Here is a 27,700-nt window from a genome sequence, read left to right on the forward strand (position 1 = left end):
CATCTCCCATTCACCCACTGATCCCAGAGCCCATCTCCCCTTCACCTGCTGATCCCAGAGCCCATCAGCACTTCACCCACTGATCCCAGAGCCCAACTCCCCTTCACCCACTGATCACAGAGCCCATCTCCCCTTCACCTATTAATCCAGAGCGCATCTCCCCTCACCTACTGATCCCAGAGCCCCTCAGCCCTTCAGCTACTGATCCCAGAGCCCATCTCTCCTTGACCTACTGATCCCAGAGCCCATCTGCCCTTCACCTACTGATCTCTGAGCTCATCTCCCCTTCACCTACTGATCACAGAACCCATCTCCCCTTCACAACCTGATCCCAGATCCCATCTCCCCTTCACCCACTGAACCCAGAGCCCAACTCCCATTCACCCACTGATCCCAGAGCCCTTCAGCCCTTCACCTACTGATCCCAGAGCCCATCTCCTCTTCACCTACTGATCCCAGAGCACATCTCCCCTTCACCTACTGATCCCAGAGCCCAACTCCCCATCACCTACTGATGCCAGAGCCCATCAGCACTTCACCCACTGATCCCAGAGCACATCTCCCCTTTACCTACTGATCCCAGAGCCCATCAGCCCTTCACCTACTGATCCCAGAGCCCATCTCCCCTTCACCCACTAATCGCGGAGCCCATCAGCCCTTCACCTACTGATCCCAGAGCCCATCTCACATTCATCCACTGATCCCAGAGCTCATCTGCCCTTCACCCACTGATCCCAGAGCCCATCAGTCCTTCACCCTCTGATCCCAGAGGCCATTTCCCCTTCACCTACTGATCTCAGAGCCCATCTCTCCTTCACCTACAGATCCCAGAGCCCATCAGTCCTTCACCCTCTGATCCCAGAGGCCATCTCCCCTTCACCTACTGATCCCGGAGACCATCTCCCCTTTACCTACTGAACCCAGAGCCCATCTCCCCTTCACCCACTGATCCCAGAGCCCATCAGCCCTTCACCTACTGATCCCAGAGCCCATCTCCTCTTCACCTACTGATCCCAGAGCACATATCCCCTTCACCCACTGATCCCAGAGCCCATCTCCCCTTCACCCACTGATCCCAGAGCCCATCTCCCCTTCACCTACTGATGCCAGAGCCCATCTTCCCTTAACCTACTGATCCCAGAGCACATCTCCCCTTCACCAACTGATCCTGGAGACCATCTCCCCTTTAACTTCTGGTCACAGAGCCCATCAGCCCTTCACCGACTGATCCCAGAGCCATTCTCCCCTTCACCTACTGGTCACAGAGCCCATCAGCCCTTCACCGACTGATCCCAGAGCCCTTCAGCCCTTCACCCACTGATCCCAGAGCCCATCTCCCCTTCAACCTCTGATCTCAAAGCCCATCTCCCCTTCACCTATTGATCCCAGAGCTCATCTCCCCTTCACCTACTGATCCCAGAGCCCATCTCCCCTTCACCTACTGATGCCAGAGCCCATCTTCCCTTAACCTACTGATCCCAGAGCACATCTCCCCTTCACCAACTGATCCTGGAGACCCTCTCCCCTTTACCTTCTGGTCACAGAGCCCATCAGCCCTTCACCGACTGATCCCAGAGCCATTCTCCCCTTCACCTACTGGTCACAGAGCCCATCAGACCTTCACCCACTGATCCCAGAGCCCATCTCCCCTTCAACCTCTGATCTCAAAGCCCATCTCCCCTTCACCTATTGATCCCAGAGCTCATCAGCCATTCACCTACTGATCCCAGAGCCCATCTCCCATTCACCTAATCATCCCAGAGCCCATCTCCTCTTCACCTACTGATCCCAGAGCCCATCAGCCCTTCACCTACTGACCCCAGAGCCCATCAGCCCTTCACCTACTGACCCCAGAGCCCATCTCCTCTTCACCTACTGATCGCAGAAACCATCTCCCCTTCACCCAGTGATCCCAGAGCCCATCTCCCCTTCACCTACTGATCCCAGAACCCATCTCCCCTTCACCTACTGATCCCAGAGCCCATCTCCCCTTCACCTACTCATCCCAGAGCCCTTCTCCCCTTCACCCACTGATCCCAGAGCCCATCTCCCATTCAACCACTGATCCCAGAGCCCATCAGCCCTTCACCTACTGATCCCAGAGCCCATCTCCTCTTCACCTACTGATCCCAGAGCCCTTCTCCCCTTCACCCACTGATCCCAGAGCCCATCTCCCATTCAACCACTGATCCCAGAGCCCATCAGTCCTTCACCCTCTGATCCCAGAGGCCATCTCCCCTTCACGTACTGATCCCGGAGACCATCTCCCCTTTACCTACTGAACCCAGAGCCCATCTCCCCTTCACCCACTGATCCCAGAGCCCATCAGCCCTTCACCTACCGATCCCAGAGCCCATCTCCTCTTCTCCTACTGATCCAGAGCACATCTCCCCTTCACCTACCGATCCCAGAGCGCATCTCCGCTTCACCTACTGATCCCAGAGCCCATTTCCCCTTCACCTATTAATCCAGAGCCCATCTCCACTTCACCTTCTGATCCCAGAGCCCCTTAGCCCTTCACCTACTGATCCCGGAGCCCATCTCCCCTTCACCCACAAATCCCAGAGCCCATCAGCCCTTCACCTACTGATCCCAGAGCCCATCTCACATTTTTCCCACTGATCCCAGAGCCCATCTGCCCATCACCTACTGATCCCAGACCCATCTCCCCTTCACCTACTGATCTCAGAGCCCATCTACCCTTCACGTACTGATCCCAGAGCCCATCAGCCCTTCACCCACTGATCCCAGAGCCCATCTCCCCTACACCCACTGATCCCAGAGCCCATCTACCCTTCACCTACTGATCCCAGAGCCCATCAGCCCTTCACCCACTGATCCCAGAACCCATCTCCCCTTCACCCACTGATCCCAGAGCCCTTCAGCCCTTCACCGACTGATCCCAGAGTCCATCTCCCCTTCACCTACTGATCCCAGAGCCCATTAGCCCTCACCTACTGATCCCAGAGCCCATCTCCCATTCACCTACTGATCCCAGAGCCCTTCTCCCCTTCACCTACTGATCACAGAACCCATCTCCCCTTCACAACCTGATCCCAGATCCCATCTCCCCTTCACCCACTGAACCCAGAGCCCATCTCCCATTCACCCACTGATCCCAGAGCCCTTCAGCCCTTCACCTACTGATCCCAGAGCCCATCTCCTCTTCACCTACTGATCCCAGAGCACATCTCCCTTCACCTACTGATTCCAGAGCCCATCTCCCCTTCACCTACTGATCCCAGAGCCCATCTCCCCTTCACCTACTGATCCCAGAGCCCAACTCACCATCACCAAATCATCCCAGAGCCCATCAGCACTTCACCCACTGATCCCAGAGCACATCTCCCCTTCACCTACTGATTCCAGAGCCCATCTCCCCTTCACCTACTGATCCCAGAGCCCAACTCCCCATCACCTACTGATCCCAGAGCCCATCAGCACTTCACCTACTGATCCCAGAGCCCAACTCCCCATCACCTACTGATCCCAGAGCCCATTAGCCCTTCACCTACTGATCCCAGAGCCCATCTTCCATTCACCTACTGATCCCAGAGCCCTTCTCCCCTTCACCTACTGATCAGAGAACCCATCTCCCCTTCACAACCTGATCCCAGATCCCATCTCCCCTTCACCCACTGAACGCAGAGCCCATCTCCCATTCACCCACTGATCCCAGAGCCCTTCAGCCCTTCACCTACTGATCCCAGAGCCCATCTCCTCTTCACCTACTGATCCCAGAGCACATCTCCCCTTCACCTACTGATTCCAGAGCCCATCTCCCCTTCACCTACTGATCCCAGAGCCCAACTCCCCATCACCTACTGATCCCAGAGCCCATCAGCACTTCACCCACTGATCCCAGAGCACATCTCCCCTTCACCTACTGATTCCAAAGCCCATCTCCCCTTCACCTACTGATCCCAGAGCCCAACTCCCCATCACCTACTGATCCCAGAGCCCAACTCCCCATCACCTACTGATCCCAGAGGACATCAGCACTTCATCCACTGATCCCAGAGCACATCTCCCCTTCACCTACTGATTCCAGAGCCCATCTCCCCTTCACCTACTGATCCCAGAGCCCAACTCCCCATCACCCACTGATCCCAGAGCATATCTCCCCTTCACCTACTGATTCCTGAGCCCATCTCCCATTCACCCACTGATCCCAGAGCCCATCTCCCCTTCACCTGCTGATCCCAGAGCCCATCAGCACTTCACCCACTGATCCCAGAGCCCAACTCCCCTTCACCCACTGATCACAGAGCCCATCTCCCCTTCACCTATTAATCCAGAGCGCATCTCCCCTCACCTACTGATCCCAGAGCCCCTCAGCCCTTCAGCTACTGATCCCAGAGCCCATCTCGCCTTGACCTACTGATCCCAGAGCCCATCTGCCCTTCACCTACTGATCTCTGAGCTCATCTCCCCTTCACCTACTGATCACAGAACCCATCTCCCCTTCACAACCTGATCCCAGATCCCATCTCCCCTTCACCCACTGAACCCAGAGCCCAACTCCCATTCACCCACTGATCCCAGAGCCCTTCAGCCCTTCACCTACTGATCCCAGAGCCCATCTCCTCTTCACCTACTGATCCCAGAGCACATCTCCCCTTCACCTACTGATCCCAGAGCCCAACTCCCCATCACCTACTGATGCCAGAGCCCATCAGCACTTCACCCACTGATCCCAGAGCACATCTCCCCTTTACCTACTGATCCCAGAGCCCATCAGCCCTTCACCTACTGATCCCAGAGCCCATCTCCCCTTCACCCACTGATCCCAGAGCTCATCTGCCCTTCACCCACTGATCCCAGAGCCCATCAGTCCTTCACCCTCTGATCCCAGAGGCCATTTCCCCTTCACCTACTGATCTCAGAGCCCATCTCTCCTTCACCTACAGATCCCAGAGCCCATCAGTCCTTCACCCTCTGATCCCAGAGGCCATCTCCCCTTCACCTACTGATCCCGGAGACCATCTCCCCTTTACCTACTGAACCCAGAGCCCATCTCCCCTTCACCCACTGATCCCAGAGCCCATCAGCCCTTCACCTACTGATCCCAGAGCCCATCTCCTCTTCACCTACTGATCCAAGAGCACATATCCCCTTCACCCACTGATCCCAGAGCCCATCTCCCCTTCACCTACTGATTCCAGAGCCCATCTCCCCTTCACCTATTAATCCAGAGCCCATCTCCCCTTCACCCACTGATCCCAGAGCCCATCTCCCCTTCACCTACTGATGCCAGAGCCCATCTTCCCTTAACCTACTGATCCCAGAGCACATCTCCCCTTCACCAACTGATCCTGGAGACCATCTCCCCTTTAACTTCTGGTCACAGAGCCCATCAGCCCTTCACCGACTGATCCCAGAGCCATTCTCCCCTTCACCTACTGGTCACAGAGCCCATCAGCCCTTCACCCACTGATCCCAGTGCCCATCTCCCCTTCAACCTCTGATCTCAAAGCCCATCTCCCCTTCACCTATTGATCCCAGAGCTCATCAGCTCTTCACCTAATCATCCCAGAGCCCATCTCCTCTTCACCTACTGATCCCAGAGCCCATCAGCCCTTCACCTACTGACCCCAGAGCCCATCAGCCCTTCACCTACTGACCCCAGAGCCCATCTCCTCTTCACCTACTGATCACAGAAACCATCTCCCCTTCACCCAGTGATCCCAGAGCCCATCTCCCCTTCACCTACTGATCCCAGAACCCATCTCCCCATCACCTACTGATCCCAGAGCCCATCTCCCCTTCACCTACTCATCCCAGAGCCCATCTCCCATTCAACCACTGATCCCAGAGCCCATCAGCCCTTCACCTACTGATCCCAGAGCCCATCTCCTCTTCACCTACTGATCCCAGAGCCCTTCTCCCCTTCACCTACTGATCACAGAACCCATCTCCCCTTCACAACCTGATCCCAGATCCCATCTCCCCTTCACCCACTGAACCCAGAGCCCAACTCCCATTCACCCACTGATCCCAGAGCCCTTCAGCCCTTCACCTACTGATCCCAGAGCCCATCTCCTCTTCACCTACTGATCCCAGAGCACATCTCCCCTTCACCTACTGATCCCAGAGCCCAACTCCCCATCACCTACTGATCCCAGAGCCCATCAGCACTTCACCCACTGATCCCAGAGCACATCTCCCCTTTACCTACTGATCCCAGAGCCCATCAGCCCTTCACCTACTGATCCCAGATCCCATCTCCCCTTCACCTACTGGACCCAGAGCCCATCTCCCCTTCACCCACTGATCGCAGAGCCCATCAGCCCTTCACCTACTGATCCCAGAGCCCATCTCACATTCATCCACTGATCCCAGAGCTCATCTGCCCTTCACCCACTAATCGCAGAGCCCATCAGCCCTTCACCTACTGATCCCAGAGCCCATCTCACATTCATCCACTGATCCCAGAGCCCATCTCCCCTTCACCCACTAATCGCAGAGCCCATCAGCCCTTCACCTACTGATCCCAGAGCCCATCTCACATTCATCCACTGATCCCAGAGCTCATCTGCCCTTCACCCACTGATCCCAGAGCCCATCAGTCCTTCACCCTCTGATCCCAGAGGCCATTTCCCATTCACCTACTGATCCCAGAGCCCATCTCCTCTTCACCCACTGATCCCAGAGCCCATCTCCCCTTCACCTACTGATTCCAGAGCCCATCTCCCCTTCACCTATTAATCCAGAGCCCATCTCCCCTTCACCTACTGATCCCAGAGCCCATCTCCCCTTCACCTACTGATTCCAGAGCCCATCTCCCCTTCACCTATTAATCCAGAGCCCATCTCCCCTTCACCCACTGATCCCAGAGCCCATCTCCCCTTCACCTACTGATCCCAGAGCCCATCTCCCCTTCACCTACTGATGCCAGAGCCCATCTTCCCTTAACCTACTGATCCCAGAGCCATTCTCCCCTTCACCTACTGGTCACAGAGCCCATCAGCCCTTCACCGACTGATCCCAGAGCCCTTCAGCCCTTCACCCACTGATCCCAGAGCCCATCTCCCCTTCAACCTCTGATCTCAAGCCCATCTCCCCTTCACCTATTGATCCCAGAGCTCATCTCCCCTTCACCTACTGATCCCAGAGCCCATCTCCCCTTCACCTACTGATGCCAGAGCCCATCTTCCCTTAACCTACTGATCCCAGAGCACATCTCCCCTTCACCAACTGATCCTGGAGACCATCTCCGCTTTACCTTCTGGTCACAGAGCCCATCAGCCCTTCACCGACTGATCCCAGAGCCATTCTCCCCTTCAACTACTGGTCACAGAGACCATCAGCCCTTCACCGACTGATCCCAGAGCCCTTCAGCCCTTCACCCACTGATCCCAGAGCCCATCTCCCCTTCAACCTCTGATCTCAAAGCCCATCTCCCCTTCACCTATTGATCCCAGAGCTCATCAGCCCTTCACCTACTGATCCCAGAGCCCATCTCCCATTCACCTAATCATCCCAGAGCCCATCTCCTCTTCACCTACTGATCACAGAACCCATCTCCCCTTCACCTACTGATCCCAGAGCCCATATGCCATTCACCCACTGATGCCAGAGCCCATCTCCTCTTCACCTGCTGATCACAGAGCACATCTGACCTTCACCCACTGATCCCAGACCCATCTCCCCTTCACCTACTGATCTCAGAGCCCATCTCCCCTTCACCTACTGATCCCAGAGCCCATCTCCCCTTCACCCACTGATCCCGGAGCCCATCTCCCCTTCACCCACAAATCCCAGAGCCCATCTCCCCTTCACCTACTAATCTCAGAGCCCATCTCCCCTTCACCTACTGATCACAGAACCCATCTCCCCTTCACAACCTGATCCCAGATCCCATCTCCCCTTCACCCACTGAACCCAGAGCCCATCTCCCATTCACCCACTGATCCCAGAGCCCTTCTGCCCTTCACCTACTGATCCCAGAGCCCATCTCCTCTTCACCTACTGATCCCAGAGCACATCTCCCCTTCACCTACCGATCCCAGAGCGCATCTCCGCTTCACCTACTGATCCCAGATCCCATCTCCCCTTCACCTATTAATCCAGAGCCCATCTCCACTTCACCTACTGATCCCAGAGCCCCTCAGCCCTTCACCTAATGATCCCGGAGCCCATCTGCCCTTCACCCACAAATCCCAGAGCCCATCAGCCCTTCACCTACTGATCCCAGAGCCCATCTACCCTTCACCTACAGATCCCAGAGCCCATCAGCCCTTCACCCACTGATTCCAGAGCCCATCTCCCCTACACCCACTGATCCCAGACCCATCTCCCCTTCACCTACTGATCTCAGAGCCCATCTACCCTTCACCTACAGATCCCAGAGCCCATCAGCCCTTCACCCACTGATCCCAGAGCCCATCTCCCCTACAGCCACTGATCCCAGAGCCCATCTCCCCTTCACCTACTGATCCCAGAACCCATCTCCCCTTCACCTACTGATCCCAGAGCCCATCTTCCCTTAACCTAATGATCCCAGAGACCATCTCCCCTTCACCTACTGGACCCAGAGCCCATTTCCCCTTCACCTACTGATCCCAGAGCGCATCTCGCCTTCACCTATTAATCCAGGGCCCATCTCCCCTTCACCTATTTATCCAGAGCCCATCTCCCCTTCAACTACTGATCCCAGAGCCCATCTCCCCTTCACCTACTGGACCCAGAGCCCATCAGCCCTTCACCTACTGATCCCAGAGCCCATCTCCCCTTCACCCACTGATCCCAAAGCGCATCTCCCCTTCACCTACTGATCCCAGAACCCATCAGCCCTTCACCTACTGATCCCAGAGCCCATCTCCCCTTCACCTACTGATCTCATCCCCTCTCCCCTTCACCTACTGATCCCAGAGCCCATCTCCCCTTCACCTAATGATCCCAGAGCCGATCAGCCCTCCACCCACTGATCTCAGAGCCCATCTCCCCTTCACCTATTAATCCAGAGCCCATCTCCCCTTCACCTACTGATCCCAGAGCCCATCAGCCCTTCAGCTACTGATCCCAGAGCCCATCTCCTCTTCACCTACTGATCCCAGAGCACATCTCCGCTTCACCTACTGATCCCAGAGCCCATCTCCGCTTCACCTACTGATCCCAGAGCCCATCTCCGCTTCACCTACTGATCCCAGAAGCTCTCCCCTTCACCTACTGATCCCGGAGCCCATCTCCCCTTCACCCACATATCCCAGAACCCATCAGCCCTTCACCTACTGATCCCAGAGCCCATCTCACATTCACCCACTGATCCCAGAGCCCATCTGCCCATCACCCACTGATCCCAGACCCATCTCCCCTTCACCTACTGATCCCAGAGCCCATCTCCCCTTCACCCACTGATCCCAGAACCCATCTCCCCTTCACCTACTGATCCCAGAGCCCATCTCCCATTCACCTACTGATCCCAGAGCCCTTCTCCCCTTCACCTACTGATCACAGAACCCATCTCCCCTTCACAACCTGATCCCAGATCCCATCTCCCCTTCACCCACTGAACCCAGAGCCCTTCAGCCCTTCACCTACTGATCCCAGAGCACATCTCCCCTTCACCTACCGATCCCAGAGCGCATCACCGCTTCACCTATTAATCCAGAGCCCATCTCCACTTCACCTACTGATCCCAGAGCCCCTCAGCCCTTCACCTACTGATCCCGGAGCCCATCTCCCCTTCACCCACAAATCCCAGAGCCCATCAGCCCTTCACCTACTGATCCCAGAGCCCATCTCACATTCACCCACTGATCCCAGACCCATTCTCCCCTTCACCTGCTGATCTCAGAGCCCATCTACCCTTCACCTAGAGATCCCAGAGCCCATCAGCCCTTCACCCACTGATCCCAGAGCCCATCTCCCCTGCACCCACTGATCCCAGAGCCCATCTCCCCTTCACCTTCTGATACCAGAACCCATCTCCCCTTCACCTACTGATCCCAGAACCCATCTCCCCTTCACCCACTGATCCCAGAACCCATCTCCCCTTCACCTACTGATCCCAGAGCCCATTAGCCCTTCACCTACTGATCCCAGAGCCCATCTCCCATTCACCTACTGATCCCAGAGCCCTTCTCCCCTTCACCTACTGATCCCAGAGCCCAACTCCCCATCACCTACTGATCCCAGAGCCCATCAGCACTTCACCCACTGATCCCAGAGCACATCTCCCCTTTACCTACTGATCCCAGAGCCAATCAGCCCTTCACCTACTGATCCCTGAGCCTATCTCACATTCATCCACTGATCTCAGAGCTCATCTGCCCTTCACCCACTGATCCCAGAGCCCATCAGTCCTTCACCCTCTGATCCCAGAGGCCATTTCCCCTTCACCTACTGATCCCAGAGCCCATCTCCTCTTCACCTACTGATTCCAGAGCACATCTCCCCTTCACCTACTGATTCCAGAGCCCATCTCCGCTTCACCTACTGATCCCAGAGCCCAACTCCCCATCATCTACTGATCCCAGAGCCCATCAGCACTTCACCCACTAATCCCAGAGCCCATCAGCCCTTCACCTACTGATCCCGGAGGCCATCTCACCTTCACCTACTGATCCCAGAGCCCATCTGCCCTTCACCCACTGATCCCAGACCCATCTCCCCTTCACCTACTGATCTCAGAGCCCATCTCCCCTTCACCTACTGATCCCAGAGCCCATCTCCCCTTCACCCACTGATCCCTGAGCCCATCTCCCCTTCACCCACAAATCCCAGAGCCCATCTCCCCTTCACCCACTGATCGCGGAGCCCATCTCCCCTTAACCCACTGATCTCAGAGCCCATCTCCCCTTCACCTATTAATCCAGAGCCCATCTCCCCTTCACCTACTGATCCCAGAGCCCATCAGCCCTTCACCTACTGATCCCAGAGCCCATCTCCTCTTCACCTACTGATCCCAGAGCACATCTCCGCTTCACCTACTGATCCCAGAGCCCATCTCCCCTTCACCTACTGATCCCAGAGCCCATCTCCGCTTCACCTACTGATCCCAGAAGCTCTCCCCTTCAACTACTGATTCCAGAGCCCATCTCGCCTTCACCTATTAATCCAGAGCCCATCTCCCCTTCACCTATTAATCCAGGGCCCATCTCCCCTTCACCTATTTATCCAGAGCCCATCTCCCCTCACCTACTGATCCCAGAGCACATCTCCCCTTCAGCTACTGATCCCAGAGCCCATCTTCCCTTAACCTAATGATCCCAGAGACCATCTCCCCTTCACCTACTGGACCCAGAGCCGATCAGCCCTTCACCTACTGATCCCAGAGCCCATCTCCCCTTCACCTACTGATCTCATCCCATCTCCCCTTCACCTACTGATCCCAGAGCCCATCTCCCCTTCACCTAATGATCCCAGAGCCCATCAGCCATTCACCTACTGATCCCAGAACCCATCAGCCCTTCACCTACTGATACCAGAGCCCATCTCCCCTTCACCTAATGATCCCAGAGCCCATCAGCCCTTAACCTACTGATCCCAGAGCCCATCAGCCCTTCACCTACTGATCCCAGAGCCCATCAGCCCTCCACCCACTGATCTCAGAGCCCATCTCCCCTTCACCTATTAATCCAGAGCCCATCTCCCCTTCACCTACTGATCCCAGAGCCCATCAGCCCTTCACCTACCGATCCCAGAGCCCATCTCCTCTTCTCCTACTGATCCCAGAGCACATCTCCCCTTCACCTACCGATCCCAGAGCGCATCTCCGCTTCACCTACTGATCCCAGAGCCCATTTCCCCTTCACCTATTAATCCAGAGCCCATCTCCACTTCACCTACTGATCCCAGAGCCCCTTAGCCCTTCACCTACTGATCCCGGAGCCCATCTCCCCTTCACCCACAAATCCCAGAGCCCATCAGCCCTTCACCTACTGATCCCAGAGCCCATCTCACATTTTTCCCACTGATCCCAGAGCCCATCTGCCCATCACCTACTGATCCCAGACCCATCTCCCCTTCACCTACTGATCTCAGAGCCCATCTACCCTTCACGTACTGATCCCAGAGCCCATCAGCCCTTCACCCACTGATCCCAGAGCCCATCTCCCCTACACCCACTGATCCCAGAGCCCATCTACCCTTCACCTACTGATCCCAGAGCCCATCAGCCCTTCACCCACTGATCCCAGAGCCCATCTCCCCTTCACCCACTGATCCCAGAGCCCTTCAGCCCTTCACCGACTGATCCCAGAGTCCATCTCCCCTTCACCTACTGATCCCAGAGCCCATTAGCCCTCACCTACTGATCCCAGAGCCCATCTCCCATTCACCTACTGATCCCAGAGCCCTTCTCCCCTTCACCTACTGATCACAGAACCCATCTCCCCTTCACAACCTGATCCCAGATCCCATCTCCCCTTCACCCACTGAACCCAGAGCCCTTCAGCCCTTCACCTACTGATCCCAGAGCCCATCTCCTCTTCACCTACTGATCCCAGAGCACATCTCCCCTTCACCTACTGATTCCAGAGCCCATCTCCCCTTCACCTACTGATCCCAGAGCCCAACTCCCCATCACCTACTGATCCCAGAGCCCATCAGCACTTCACCCACTGATCCCAGAGCACATCTCCCCTTCACCTACTGATTCCAAAGCCCATCTCCCCTTCACCTACTGATCCCAGAGCCCAACTCCCCATCACCTACTGATCCCAGAGCCCAACTCCCCATCACCTACTGATCCCAGAGGACATCAGCACTTCATCCACTGATCCCAGAGCACATCTCCCCTTCACCTACTGATTCCAGAGCCCATCTCCCCTTCACCTACTGATCCCAGAGCCCAACTCCCCATCACCCACTGATCCCAGAGCATATCTCCCCTTCACCTACTGATTCCTGAGCCCATCTCCCATTCACCCACTGATCCCAGAGCCCATCTCCCCTTCACCTGCTGATCCCAGAGCCCATCAGCACTTCACCCACTGATCCCAGAGCCCAACTCCCCTTCACCCACTGATCACAGAGCCCATCTCCCCTTCACCTATTAATCCAGAGCGCATCTCCCCTCACCTACTGATCCCAGAGCCCCTCAGCCCTTCAGCTACTGATCCCAGAGCCCATCTCTCCTTGACCTACTGATCCCAGAGCCCATCTGCCCTTCACCTACTGATCTCTGAGCTCATCTCCCCTTCACCTACTGATCCCAGAGCCGATCTGCCCTTCACCTACTGATCCCAGAGCCCATCTCCCCTTCACCCACTGATCCCAGAGCCCATCTCCCCTTCACCTACTGATCCCAGAGCCCATCTCCCCTTCACCTACTGATCCCAGAGCCCATCTCCCCGTCACCTACTGATCCCAGAGCCCAGCTCCCCTTCACCTACTGATCACAGAACCCATCTCCCCTTCACCCACTGATCCCAGAGCCCATCTCCCCTTCACCCACTGATCCCAGAGCACATCTCCCCTTCACCTACTGATCCCAGAGCCCATCAGCCCTTCACCTACTGATCCCAGAGCCCATCTGCTCTTCACCTACTGATCCCAGATTCCATCTCCCCTTCACCTACTGATCACAGAGCCTATCTCCCCTTCACCCACTGATCCCAGAGCCCATCTCCCCTTCACCTTCTGATCCCAGAGCCCATCTCCCCATCACCTACTGATCCCAGAGCCCATCTCCCCTCCACCCGCTGATCCCAGAGCCCATCTGCCCTTCACCCACTGATCCCAGAGCCCAGCAGCCCTTCACCCACTGATCCCAGAACACATCTCCCCTTCACCCACTGATCCCAGAGCCCATCTCCCCTTCACCCACTGATCCCAGATCCCATCTCCCCTTCACCCACTGATCCCAGAGCCCATCTCCCCTTCACCCACTGATCCCAGAGCCCATCTCCCCTTCACCCACTGATCCCAGATCCCATCTCCCCTTCACCCACTGATCCCAGAGCCCATCTCCCCTTCACCCACTGATCCCAGAGCCCATCTCCCCTTCACCCACTGATCCCAGAGCCCATCTCCCCATCACCTACTGATCCCAGAGCCCATCTCCCCTCCACCCGCTGATCCCAGAGCCCATCTGCCCTTCACCCACTGATCCCAGAGCCCAGCAGCCCTTCACCCACTGATCCCAGAACACATCTCCCCTTCACCCACTGATCCCAGAGCCCATCTCCCCTTCACCCACTGATCCCAGAGCCCATCTCCCCTTCACCCACTGATCCCAGAGCCCATCAGCCCTTCATCCACTGATCCCAGAGCCCATCTCCCCTTCACCCACTGATCCCAGATCCCATCTCCCCTTCACCCACTGATCCCAGATCCCATCTCCCCTTCACCCACTGATCCCAGAGCCCATCTCCCCTTCACCCACTGATCCCAGAACCCATCTCCCCATCACCTACTGATCTCTGAGCCCATCTCCCCTTCACCTACTGATCCCAGAGCCCATCTCCCCTTCACCCACTGATCCCAGAGCCCCTCCCCTTCACCTACTGATCCCGGAGCCCATCAACCCTTCACCTACTATTCCCAGAGCCCATCTCCCCATCACCGACTGATCCCAGAGCCCATCTCCCCTTCACCCACTGATCCCAGAGCCCATCTCCCCTCCACCCGCTGATCCCAGAGCCCATCTGCCCTTCTCCCACTGATCCCAGAACCCATCACCCCTTTCACCCACTGATCCCAGATCCCATCAGCCCTTCACCCACTGATCCCAGAACACATCTCCCCTTCACCCACTGATCCCAGATCCCATCTCCCCTTCACCCACTGATCCCAGAGCCCATCTCCCCTTCACCCACTGATCCCAGAGCCCATCAGCCCTTCACCCAGTGATCCCAAAGCCCATCTCCCCTTCACCCACTGATCCCAGATCCCATCTCCCCTTCACCCTCTGATCCCAGAGCCCATCTCACCTTCACCCACTGATCCCAGAGCCCATCTCCCCTTCACCCACTGATCCCAGAGCCCATCTCCCCTTCACCCACTGATCCCAGATCCCATCTCCCCTTCACCCACTGATCCCAGAGCCCATCTCCCCTTCACCCACTGATCCCAGAGCCCATCAGCCCTTCACCCAGTGATCCCAAAGCCCATCTCCCCTTCACCCACTGATCCCAGATCCCATCTCCCCTTCACCCACTGATCCCAGAGCCCATCTCACCTTCACCCACTGATCCCAGAGCCCATCTCCCCTTCACCCACTGATCCCAGAGCCCATCTCCCCTTCACCCACTGATCCCAGATCCCATCTCCCCTTCTCCCACTGATCCCAGAGCCCATCAGCCCTTCACCCACTGATCCCCATGCCCAAGCTGTCCATGGAACCTCAGCCCGATAATTGGGACTCCAGCTAATCTTTGGGTCCCAGTTTTGGCCCTGTACTCACTGGAATTTAGAAAAATGCAGGGGATCTCATTGAAACGGACCGTATGTTGAAAGGACCAGATCTTAATATTAAGGGGCCACCTTTGAAATCAGTGATAAGGAGTAATTTGTTTAGCCGGTGATTAGTGAATGTGTGCAATGCTCTCCCACTGACTGCGGTAGAAGCCAAGTCTGATGATGTATTTAAGGGAGAAGTCGATCACTTCCTGTTTATTTTATTGCACGGAGTGTTGTGAACAAAGCGGATGAGCTTAGAGCGTGGATCAATACTTGGAGATATGATGTGGTGGCCATTACAGAGACTTGGATGGCTCAGGGACAGGAATGGTTACTTCGAGAGCCAGGCTTTAGATGTTTCAGAAAGGACCAGGTGGGAGGCAAAAGACGTGAAGGCATGGCACAGTTGATCAGAGATAGTGTCACGGCTGCAGAAAAGGTGGACATGTTGGAGGTTTGGTACAGGAAGGGGTCCATGAACTGTATGTTTTATTTAGGCCACGCAATAGTAACAGGAATATCGAGTAGCAGATAGGGAAACTGATCCTGGAAAGGTGTAATAATAACAGAATTGTCGTGATGGGAGATTTTAATTTCGCAAATATCGATTGGCATCTCCCTAGAGCAAGGGATTTAAATAGGGTGGAGTTTGTTAGGTGTGTTCAGGAAGGTTTCTTGACACAATATGTAAATAAGCCTACAAGAGGAGAGGCTGTACTTGACCTGGTATTGGGAAATGAACCTGGTCAGGTGTCAGATCTCTCAGTGGGAGAGATTTTGGAGATAGTGATCACAATTCCATCTCCTTTACATCAGCATTGGAGAGGGATAGGAACAGGCAAGTTAGGAAAGCGTTTAAAAACACAAAATGCCGGCAGAACTCAGCAGGCCAGACAGCATCTGTGGGAGGAGGTAGTGACGACGTTTTGGGCCGAAACCCTTCATCAGGAGTGAAGTAACATGAGATGTTCGAGGGGGGATAAGAAGTGGGGGGAGGGATGAAGTAGAGAGCTGGGAAGTGATGGGCTGGAGGGAAATGGGCTAGGGGGAAGGTAGAGAATTATGGGAAATAAAAGAAAAAGAAAGGTAGGGCTGGGAGGAGATTGTAGTGGGGGGGAAAGAGAAAGAGAAACAGACTAAAATTATAGATAGGGATGGGGTAAGGAGGGGGCAGGGGTATCAATGGAGGTCAGTGAGTTGGATGTTCATGCCGGCAGGAAGGAGGCTACCTAGGCGGGAGATAAGGTATTGCTCCATCGACCTGCGTGTGGCCTCATCTTGACGGTAGAGGAGTCCATGGACAGACATGTCGGAGTGGGAGTGGCCTGTGGAATTGAAGTGTGTGGCCACAGGGAGATCCCGCCAATGCTGGAGGACTGAGCGCCGGATGTGCTGGAGCTTTTGGAAAGCATCAACTTGGATAAGTTGCCGGGACCAAATGAACTGTACCCCAGACTACTGTGGGAGGTGGGGGAGGAGATTGCTGAGCCTCTGGCAACGATCTTTGCATCATCATTGGGGATGGGAGTGGTTTCGGAGGTTTGGAGGGTTGCAGATGTTGTTCCTTTATTCAAGAAAGGGGGTAGAGATAGCTAAGGAAATTATAGACCAGTGAGTCTTACCTCAGTGGTTGGTAAGTTGATTGGGAAGATCCTGTGAGACAGGATTTATGAACATTTGGCGAGGTATAATATGATTAGGAATAGTCAGCATGGCTTTGTCAAGGGCAGGTCGTGCCTTATGAGCCTGACTGAATTTTTTGAGGATGTGACTAAACACATTGATGAAGGTAGAGCAGTAGATGTAGTATATATGGATTTTAGCAAGGCATTTGATAAGTTACCCCATGCAAGGCTTACTGAGAAAGTAAGGAAGCATGGAATCCAAGGGGACATTGCTTTGTGGATCCAGAACTGGTTTGGCCGCAGAAGGCAAAGAGTGGTTGTAGATGGGTCATATTCTGCATGGAGGTCAGTGACTAGTGGAGTGCCTCAGGGAACTGTCCTGGGACCCTTACTGTTCGTGATTTTTAAAAATGACCTGGATGAGGAGGTGGAGGGATGGGTTAGTAAGTTTGCTGATGGCACAAAGGTTGGTGGTGTTGTGGATAATGTGGAGGGTTGTCAGAGGTTACAGCAGGATATCGATAGGATGCAAAAATTGGCTAAGAAGTGGCAGATGGAGTTCAACCCAGATAAGTGTGAAGTGGTTCTTTTTGGTAGGTCAAATATGATGGCAGAATATAGTATTAATGGTAAGACTCTTGGCAGTGTGGAGGATCAGAGGGATCTTGGGTCCGAGTCCACAGGATGCTCAAAGCATCTGCGCAGTTTGACAAGTATGTGAAGGTTAAGAAGGCGTACAGTGTATTGGCCTTCATCAATCATGGAATTGAATTTAGGAGCTGAGAGGTAATGTTGCAGCTCTATAGGACCCTGGTCAGACCCCACTTGGAGTACCGTGCTCAGTTCTGTTCTCCTCACTACAGGTAGGATGTTGAAGCAGAGGACATTTACAAGGATGTTGCCTGGATTGGGGAGCATACCTTATGAGAATAGGTTGAGTGAACTCGGCCTTTCCTCCTTGGAGTGAAGGAGGATGAGAGGTGACCTGATAGAGGTGTGCAAGATGATGAGAGGCATTGATCGTGTGGATAATCAGAGGCTTTTTCCCAGGGCTGAAATGGTTGCCACAAGAGGACACAGGTTTAAGGTGCTGGGGAGTAGGCACAGAGGAGATGCCAGGGGTAAGTCTTTTACTCAGAGAGTGGTGAGTGTGTGGAATGGGCTGCCAGCAATGCTGGTGGAGGCAGATACGATAGGGTCTATTAATAGACTTTTACATAGGTACATGGAGCTTAGTAAAATAGAGGGCTATAGGTAAGCCTAGTAATTTCTAAGGTAGGGACATGCTCGGCACAACTTTGTGGGCGGAAGGGCCTGTATTGTGCTGTAGGGTTTCTGTGTTTCCATGATCAGCCAGGGCATCAAAGGATATGGCAAGAAGGTATGTGTATGAGGTTGAGTGGAATGCAGGAACAGCATAATGGAATGGCAGAGCAGATTCGATGGGGTGAATGGCCTAATTTTGCTCCTAGGTCTTGTGGTCTTACGGTGTAAGGTTACAATTCAACTTTAAACTATCAATCTACTCACATTCTGTCAGCCAGTGTTTCTACAATTTACTCAACATTAGCACCTATACAACAACGCTCAGAGTACCAAATAATTGGTTATTTGGGTTTCCTCTCAGACAATTAATATCTACACAACTGATTGGTTAATCGGTTTGCCTGTCAGACAATCAATACCTACACAACTGATTGGTTAATCGGTTTGCCTGTCAGACAATCAATACCTACACAACTGATTGGTTAATCGGTTTGCCTCTCAGACGATCAATACCTACACAACTGATTGGTTAATCGGTTTGCCTGTCAGACAATCAATATCTACACAACTGATTGGTTAATCGGTTTGCCTGTCAGACAATCAATATCTACACAACTGATTGGTTAATCGGTTTGCCTCTCAGACGATCAATACCTTCACAACTGATTGGTTAATCGGGTTGCCTGTCAGATGATCAATACCTACACAATCGGTTCTGTATTAATGAGACGGTCTGTTGTTAGTACAAGTAAGACAGACCCATTGTGCTTTCCCTCACACAATCCCCATGCTCTGCCAACCCCCAGACCTGCTCTTCTCCTTAACAGCTCATCTCCAACATGACCTCCGACTACTTTGCAGCGAGACTCTGGGCCAAGATCACAGACAACACCACGCATGATGACAAGTACTACGAACCAGAGTCCGACACCAGCGAATCCCACGGCACCGCACACTTCTCATTGGTTGCTGAGGACGGCAGTGCTGTGTCGGTGACCAGCTCCATCAACATGCAGTAAGGCACTGGCCCCTCCTAGAACCTGGTGCTTCTGTAGTGGGTGGAGGGCGGGTCTGGGTGTGGGGAGAAGAGATGGACAGATGGGGAGATATGTCTGTGTGGGAGGGAGTGGGGGAGGGGTAGAATTGGGGGAAGGATGGAGCTGAGGGTCACTGGGGGGATAAGACGACTAGGGTTGAGTGCACAGGGTGGGTGGGGAGGGTCTGTGGGAAAGGACTCCCAGCCAATGGGCATCTGGAACTGAACAACCTCACCAGTAATGTCCACTGCAGCGTGGACCATCCCTGAACTGCCAGCCCAGCCTTAGTCTCCAGTGGCAACGACAGGACCAGACATTTTCCAGTCCAACAAAACCATTCCATAATACGTTTCAGTGCTGCCGAAGGGTTTCGGCCCAAAACATCAACTGTCCTCTCTTCCACGGATGCTGCCTGGCCTGCTGAGTTCCTCCAGCAGTTTGTGCGTGTTGCTTGGATTTCCAGCATCTTCAGATTTTCTCTTGTCCATAATACACTTCAATGGGATCATCTCTCATTGTTCTGAACCAGTGGGCACTGGATATTCAAAACCAAATCATACGTTAACCTTTCCACTCCCAGGATCTTTCTCATGAACCTCGTCTGGACCCCCTCCAAACCCTCCTCACGATACTCCAAGAATTATAAACCCTTATCACTACATCCTTGCTGAGTGCTCTCAAAATGAATGCTGACTTTGCATTTGCCTTCCTCATCGCATCAATCTGCAAGTTAGCCGCTGTTCTCCATAGGGACATGGAAATCTGCAGCACGTCGCCCACAATGCTAGGCGGACCAGGTCACCTACTCTGGAACCCGCCTAGGATGTCCCCAGCTCTCTCGTTTTCTAAGCTCCATGTACCCTGTTCTCTCGAAACTGCAGAGGTGTATGGCTGCTCAGTAACTGAAGTAATGCCGTACAGTGTTTGCTGCTGCACAGTTGCAGTTTTCATTTACACTCCATAACGTTTTATTAAAGCGTCACGTCGATCTCAGGCTGCTTTACCGTTTCTTGCTCAGAGGAACGGTTTGTCGACAGAGCTGTGAAAATCGATGGGAAGGAACGTTGAAGTTAACCTTTAGGAAATCCTGCGTGAGGACTCCCAAGTCACTTTGCATCTCTTAATTCTGGATTTTCTCCCCGTTAATGCCCCCTTGTTTCTTCTATCAAAGTGCATGACCATACACTTCCCTACACTGTATTCCATCTGCCTCTTTTTTTGTCCTTTCTCCTAATCTGCCTAAATCCTTCTGCAGACTCCCTGTTTGCTCAACACTACCTGCCCTTCCACCAGTCTCTGTGTCATCTGCAAATTGGCCACAGAACAAAAGACCGTAAGACATAGGAGCAGAATTAGGCCATTCAGCCCATCAAGTCTGTCCCGTCATTCCACCACGGCTGATCCCAGATCCCACTCAACCCCATACTCCTGCCTTCATATCATATCTATTAATGCCCTGACAGATCAGGGAACTGTCAATTTCAACTTTAAATATACTCAGGGACTTGTCCTCACCACAGTCTATGGCAGAGCATTCTACAGATTCACTACTCTCTGGCTGAAAACATTCCTCTTTACCTCTGTTCTAAAGGGTTGCCCCTCAATTCTGAGGCTGTGTCCTCTATTTCTGGATATCCCCTCCACAGGAAACATCTTCTCCACATCCACATTATCTAGTCCTTTTAATAGTCAGTCAACTTCAATGAGGTCCGCCCGCATTCTTCTAAATCCCAGTGGGTACAGGCCCAAAGCTGCCAAACATTCATCAAACCGCTGGATAGTTTACATCTGAACTGGAGGGGGACAAATATTCTTGCAGGTAAGTTTGCTAGAGAGGCTCCAGTGGATTTAAACCAGATACAAGGGAGAAGGGGAACCAGAGTGTAGGAACAGATGTATGGGAGAAGGAAGAAAAAGAAGACAGTAAAGTTCTTTGTACCATTAGAGATAAACAGAGAGGAAGAGGTGGAGAATTTCTTAAATGCATTTACTTTAATGCTAGGAGCATTGTAAGAAAGGTGGATGAGCTTTAAGCATGGATTGATACCTGGAAATATGATGTTGTAGCTATTAGTGAAACATGGTTGCAGGAGGGGTGTGATTAGCAACTAAATATTCTGGGATTTCATTGCTTCAGGTGTGATAGAATCAGAGAGACAAGAGGGGGAGGTGTTGCATTGCTTGTCAGAGAAAATATTACAGTGGTGCCCTGGCAGGATAGATTAGAGGGCTCGTCTAGGGAGGCTATTTGGGTGGAATTGAGGAATGGGAAAGGTGTAGTAACATTTATAGAGGTGTATTATAGACCACCTAATGGGGAGCGAGAATTGGAGGAGCAAATTTGTAAGGAGATAGCAGATATTTGTAGTAAGCACAGGTTTGTGATTGTGGGAGATTTTACTTTTCCATGCATGGACTGGGAAGCCCATACTGTAAAAGGGATGGATGGTTTGGAGTTTGAAAAATGTGTGCAGCATAGTTTTTTGCAGCAATACATAGAGGTACCAGCTAGAGAAGGGGCAGTGTTGGATCTCCTGTTAGGGAATGAGATAGGTCAGGTGACAGAGGTATGTGTTGGGGAGCACTTCGGGTCCAGTGATCACAGTACCGTTAGTTTCAATATAATTATGGAGAAAGATAGGACTGGATCCAGGGTTGAGATTTTTGATTTGGAGAAAGGCTAACTTTGAAGAGATGCAAAAGGATTTAGAAAGAGTAGATTGGGACAATTTGTTCTTTTGGAAGGATGTAATAGAGAAATGGAGGTCATGTAAAGGTGAAATTTTGAGGGTACAGAATCTTTATGTTGCTATTAGGTTGAAAGGAAACATTAAAAGTTTGAGAGAGCCATGATCTTCAAGGGATATTGGAAACTTGGTTCTGAAAAAGAGAGAGATCTAAAATTAATATAGGTAGCATGGAGTAAATGAGGTGCTCAAGGAATATAAAGAACGTAAAAAGAATCTTAAGAAAGAAATTAGAAAAGCTGAAAGAAGATACGAGGTTGCTTTGGCAAGTAAGCTGAAAATATATCCAAGGAGTTTCTACAGTTATGTTAATGGCAAAAGGATAGTGAGGGATAAAATTGGTCCCTTAGAGAATCAGAGTGGACAGTTAAGTGTGGAGCCGAAAGAGATGGGGGAGATTTTGAACAATTTCTTTTCTTCGGTATTCACTAAGGAGAAGGATATCGAATTGTGTAAGGTAAGGGAAACAAGTAGGGAAGTTATGGAAACTATGACGATTAAAGAGGAGGAAATGCTGGCACTTTTAAGGATTATAAAAGTGGATAAGTCTCTGAGTCCTGACAGGATATTCTGTAGGACCCTGAGGGAAGTTAGTGTAGAAATATCAGGGGCTCTGACAGAAATATTTCAAATGTCATTAGAAACGGGGATGGTGTCGGAGGATTGGTGTATTGCTCATGTTGTTCCATTGTTTAAAAGGGGTTCTAAGAGTAAACCTAGCAATTATAGGCCTGTCAGTTTGACGTCAGTGGTGGGTAAGTTAATGGAAAGTATTCTTAGAGATGGTATATATAATTATCTGGATAGACAGGGTCTGATTAGGAACAGTCAACATGGATTTATGAGTGGAAGGTCATGTTTGACAAATCTTATTGAATCTTTTGAAGAGGTTACTAAGAAAGTTGACAAGGGTAAAGCAGTGGATGTTGTCTATATGGACTTCAGTAAGGCCCTTGACAAGGTTCCACGTGGAAGGTTAGTTAGGAAGGTTCAATCATTAGGTATTAATATTGAAGTAGTAAAATGATTCAACTGTGGCTGGATGGGAGATGTCAGAGAGTAGGGGTGGATAACTGTTTGTCAGGTTGGAGACCAGTGACTAGCGGTGTGCCTCAGGGACCTGTACTGGGTCCAATGTTGTTTGTCAAATACATTAATGATCTGGATGATGGGGTGGTAAATTGGATTTGTAGGTATGCAGATGATACTAAGATAGGTGGCTTTGTGGATAATGAAGTAGGTTTCCAAAGCTTGCAGAGAGATTTAGGCCAGTTAGAAGAGTGGGCTGAAAACTGGCAGATGGAGTTTAATGCTGATAAGTGTGAGGTGCTACATTTTGGTAGGAATAATCTAAATAGGACATACATGGTAAATGGTAGGGCATTGAAGAATGCAGTAGAACAGAGTGATCTCGGAATAATGGTGCATAGTTCCCTGAAGGTGGAATCTCATGTGGATAGGGTGGTGAAGAAAGCTTTTGGTATGCTGGCCTTTATAAATCAGAGCATTGAGTATAGGAGTTGGGATGTAATGTTAAAATTGTACAAGGTATTGGTAAATAAGACCAAATTTGGAGTATTGTGTACAGTACTGGTCACCGAATTATACGGAAAGATGTCAACAAAATAGAGAGAGTACAGAGAAGATTTACTAGAAGTTACCTAGGACAGAGAAAGGTTGAACAATTTAGGTCTTTATTCTTTGGAGCACAGAAGGTTGAGGGGGGATTTGATGGAGGTATTTAAAATTATGAGGGGGATAGATAGAGTTGACGTGGATAGGCTTTTTCCATTGAGAGTAGGGGAGAGTCAAACAAGAGGACATGAGTTGAGAGTTAGGTGGCAAAAGTTTAGGGGTAACACAGGGGGGAGCTTCTTTACTCAGAGAGTGGTAGCTGTGTGGAACGAGCTTCCAGTAGAAGTGGTAGAGGCCGGTTCAATATTGTCATTTAAATTAAAATTGGATAGGTATACGGACAGGAAAGGACTGGAGGGTTATGGGCTGAGTGCAGGTCGGTGGGACTAGGTGAGAGTAAGCGTTCAGCACCGACTAGAAGGGCCGAGATGGCTTATTTCCATGCTGTGATTGTTATATGGTTATGTTAGCCCCCCCTTTCGTGGAATCATCCTCGTGAACCTCCTCTGGACTCTCCAATGACAGCACAACCTTTCTGAGATACGGGGCCCAGAACTGTTGACAATACTCCAAGTGCAGCCTGACATTATCTCCTTGCTTTTATATTCTCTCCCCTTTGAAATAAATGCCAACATTTCATTTGCCTTCTTTACCACAGAGTCAACCTGTAAATTAACCTTCGGGAAGCCTTGCCTGAGGACTCCTAAATCCCTTTGCTTGTCTGATGTTTGAATTTTCTCCCCATTTAGATATTAGTCCACACTATTGTTCCTTTCACCAAAATGCATTGTCATACATTTCCCAGCACTGTATTCCATCTGCCACTTTTTTGCCCATTCCTCCAATTTATCTAAGTCCTGCTGCAATGGCATTGCTTCCTCAGCACTACCTACTTATCTTTGTATCATCCTCAAACTTTGCCACAAAGACATCAATTCCATTATCCAAATCATTGACAAACAATATGAAAACCAGTTGTCCCAATACTGACCCCTGAGGAACACCTCTAGTCACTAGCAGCCAACTGGAAAATGCCTCTTTTATTCCCACTCTCTGCCTCCTGCCTGTCAGACATCCCTTTATCCATGCAATATCTTTCCTGTAATGCCACAGAATTCTATCTTGTTAAGCAGCCCCATGTGTGGCACCTTATCAAATGTCTTCTGAAAATCCAAGTAAGTGACATCCACTGCCTCTCCTTTGTCCACCCTGCTTGTTACTTCCACAAAAAACTCTAACAGATTTGTCAGGCAAGATTTCCCTTCATAGAAACCATGCTGACTTTGACTTACTTTATCATTAGTCCCCAAGTTCTCCTCATCCTTAATAATAGACTCCAACACTTTCCCAGCCTCTGAGGTTAGGCTAACCGGCCTATCATTTCCTTTATTTTGCCTTCCTCCCTTCTTAAAAAGTGAAGTGACATTTGCAATCTTCCAGTCCTCCGGGACCATGCCAGAATCAAGTGATTCAAGAAGGATCATGACCGATGCATCCGATATCTCCCAGGTGACTTATCCACCTTAAGACCTTTCAGTTTGCCCAGCACTTTTCCCTTTGTAATAGTAATGACAATCACTCCTGCTCCCTGACACTCTCAGACCTCTGGCACACTGCTAGTGTCTTCCACAGTGAAGACTGATGTAAAGTACTCATTATCTTCATCTGTCATTTCTTCATCCCCCATTACAACCTCACCAGCATCATTTTCCAGTGGTCCAATATCAACTCTCACCTCCCTTTTACTCTTTATATAACTGAGAAAACCTTTAGTATTCTGCTTTATTTTACTGGCCAGTTTGCCCCCGTATTTCATACGCTCGGCAGAGGATGGTATTGGGGATGGACTCAGAGAAGCTGTGCCGGAGGAGATGGTCGTCGGCTCGGAGGTTCGACGGACTCGGAGTCCGCTGCGGTCAGGTCACTTTCGGTGTGTGCTGTGTCTGCGAGGCTGGGTTCGATGGAGCTTCCATTGTGTGCTGCGTCTGCGAGGCTGAGTCGGGCAGTCCATAGCCCTGGAAGTCCATAGCGGGGGTATTCCCTTCAGCCGCCGGAGTGAGATGACGAGTCTGTCGGGACCCTGGGGACTTGTGGAAACAGTGTGGTGGTTTCTTTCAAACTTACAGTCTTTTAACATCTTTGGACTATTTTTACTGTGTCCACGGTCTGTTTTTTTTAATCAAATTATGCTATTGTTTGCACTGTTGTAACTATATGTTGTAATTATGTGGTTTTGTGCAGGTCTTGTAGCTTTAGTTTTTGGTCTTGTTTTGTCTGGTGGGATTGGAGCTCCTTTCCAGGAGAAGCGCTAAGATGGTAGTGCGATATTTATACGCAGCAGCCTCTCCGGACTCTGGATTGGGGATTGCCAATCGTTATGTGAATTTTCTGGTGTAGTCTATTTTATCAAGTGGTTTGTTGATATCATTCTGGAGAAACGTTGTCTCATTTTTTAACTGCATTGCATTTTTTTTAGTTGCCTTTTGTTGGTATTTAAAAGTTTCCCAATCACCCAAATTCCCACTCACTTTTGTTGCCTTAGACGCCCTTTCTGTGGCTTTTTTATGCAGTCCTTAACTTCCCTCGTCAGCCACAGTTGCCTACTCCTGCCATTTGAGAAATCTGTCCTGTGCCTTGTGAACTATTCCCGGTAACTTCAGCCATCTCTGTTCTGTCGTCATCCCCACCAGTATCCCCTCCAACCCACCTGGGCAAGCTCCTCTCTCATGCCTCTGGAATTCCCTTTATTCCATTGTGATACTGAAACATGTGACTTGTGCTTCTCCCTCTCCAATTGCGTTATGAATTCAATCATATTATGATCACTGCCTCCTCTGGGTTCTTTTCTGTTAAATTCCCCAATAAGATCTGGGTTATTCCACAACATCCAATTTAAGATGTCCTTTCCCCGAGTAGGCTCAAGCACAAGCTGCTCTAAAAAGCCATCTTGTAGGCATTCAACAAATACCCTCTCTTGTGATAGGACACCAAGCTGACTTACCCAAATCCCTTTGCAAAATGAAGTCCCAATTACAATTGTGTCATTACCTTCATTACATGCCTTTCCCAGCTCCGCTTGCAATCTCAACACCACATCTTGGCTACTATTTGGAGGCCGATATGTAATTCCTATTCTGTTTTTTTCACCCTTGCAGAATGAAGGAATAAATGCCATTGTTCATATCATTGCTAGAAAGCATGAGAAGGAGTGATCACAACACCGACCTCTGCGGGCCACCAACAGTCAGCTGACCAGAAAGTCTCCCATTATTCCCACTCTGCCTCCTGTCAGTCAGACAATCTTCCATCCCCTCGTACCATTCCTGTAATACCATGGGTTCTTATCTTGTACAGCGGGCTTATCTACAGCTTCTTGTCAAAGGCCTTCTGAAAATCCAGTTTAGCATCCTCCACCGACTCTCCTTTGTCTTGTCAAAGAACTCCAACAGATTTATCAGGCCAGATTTCCCCATAAGGAAAATATGCTGAGTTTGGCCTGTCTTATCAATGTGTCACCAATTACCCTGAAACCTCATCGTTAACAATGGACTCCAACATTTTCCCAACCATTTGAGTTAGGCTAACTGGCCATAATTTCTATTCTCTTGCCTCCCTCCCTTAAAGAGTGGAGGGACATTTACAATTTTCCTGTACTCCGGAATCATTGAGGAATCCAGTGGATTTTGAACTATCATTACTAATGCCACCACAATCTCCTCAGCTACTTCTTTCAGATCTCTGGGGTGTAGTTCATCTGGTCCATTTACATTTTTCACCTTCTCCTTAGTAATACCAAATACACTCCCATTCCCTGACGTTCTCAAATTACTGGTATTCTATCTGTATCTTCCACAGTAAAGACTGACACAAAATATTTATTGAGTTCATCCACCATTTTGTCTGCCTCCCATTGCTACGCCTTCAGCATAACTTTCCAGCAGCGTGATATCCACTCTGCCTCTCTTTTACTCTCAATATATTTATATATTTGGAAAAATAAAACCCTTTTACATGATTTGCTGGCCTGACCTCATATTTCGTC

At 51.2% G+C, this 27,700-nt stretch overlaps 1 protein-coding gene across 1 annotated transcript in view; it reads left to right on the forward strand.

Moving 5' to 3' along the window:
- The first annotated feature begins 19,069 nt into the window (after positions 1–19,069).
- Positions 19,070–27,700, forward strand: part of LOC132390472 (glutathione hydrolase light chain 1-like) — a 122,232-nt gene continuing 113,601 nt past the window's right edge. Inside the window, exon 1 of the mRNA XM_059963083.1 lies at positions 19,070–19,254. Within this exon, the coding sequence (XP_059819066.1) occupies positions 19,079–19,254 (176 nt within the window). The 5' untranslated portion in view covers positions 19,070–19,078. The remainder of the gene's footprint in view (positions 19,255–27,700) is intronic.

This window comes from Hypanus sabinus, unplaced genomic scaffold, assembly GCF_030144855.1.
Source record: "Hypanus sabinus isolate sHypSab1 unplaced genomic scaffold, sHypSab1.hap1 scaffold_917, whole genome shotgun sequence".
Taxonomy (NCBI): domain Eukaryota; kingdom Metazoa; phylum Chordata; class Chondrichthyes; order Myliobatiformes; family Dasyatidae; genus Hypanus; species Hypanus sabinus.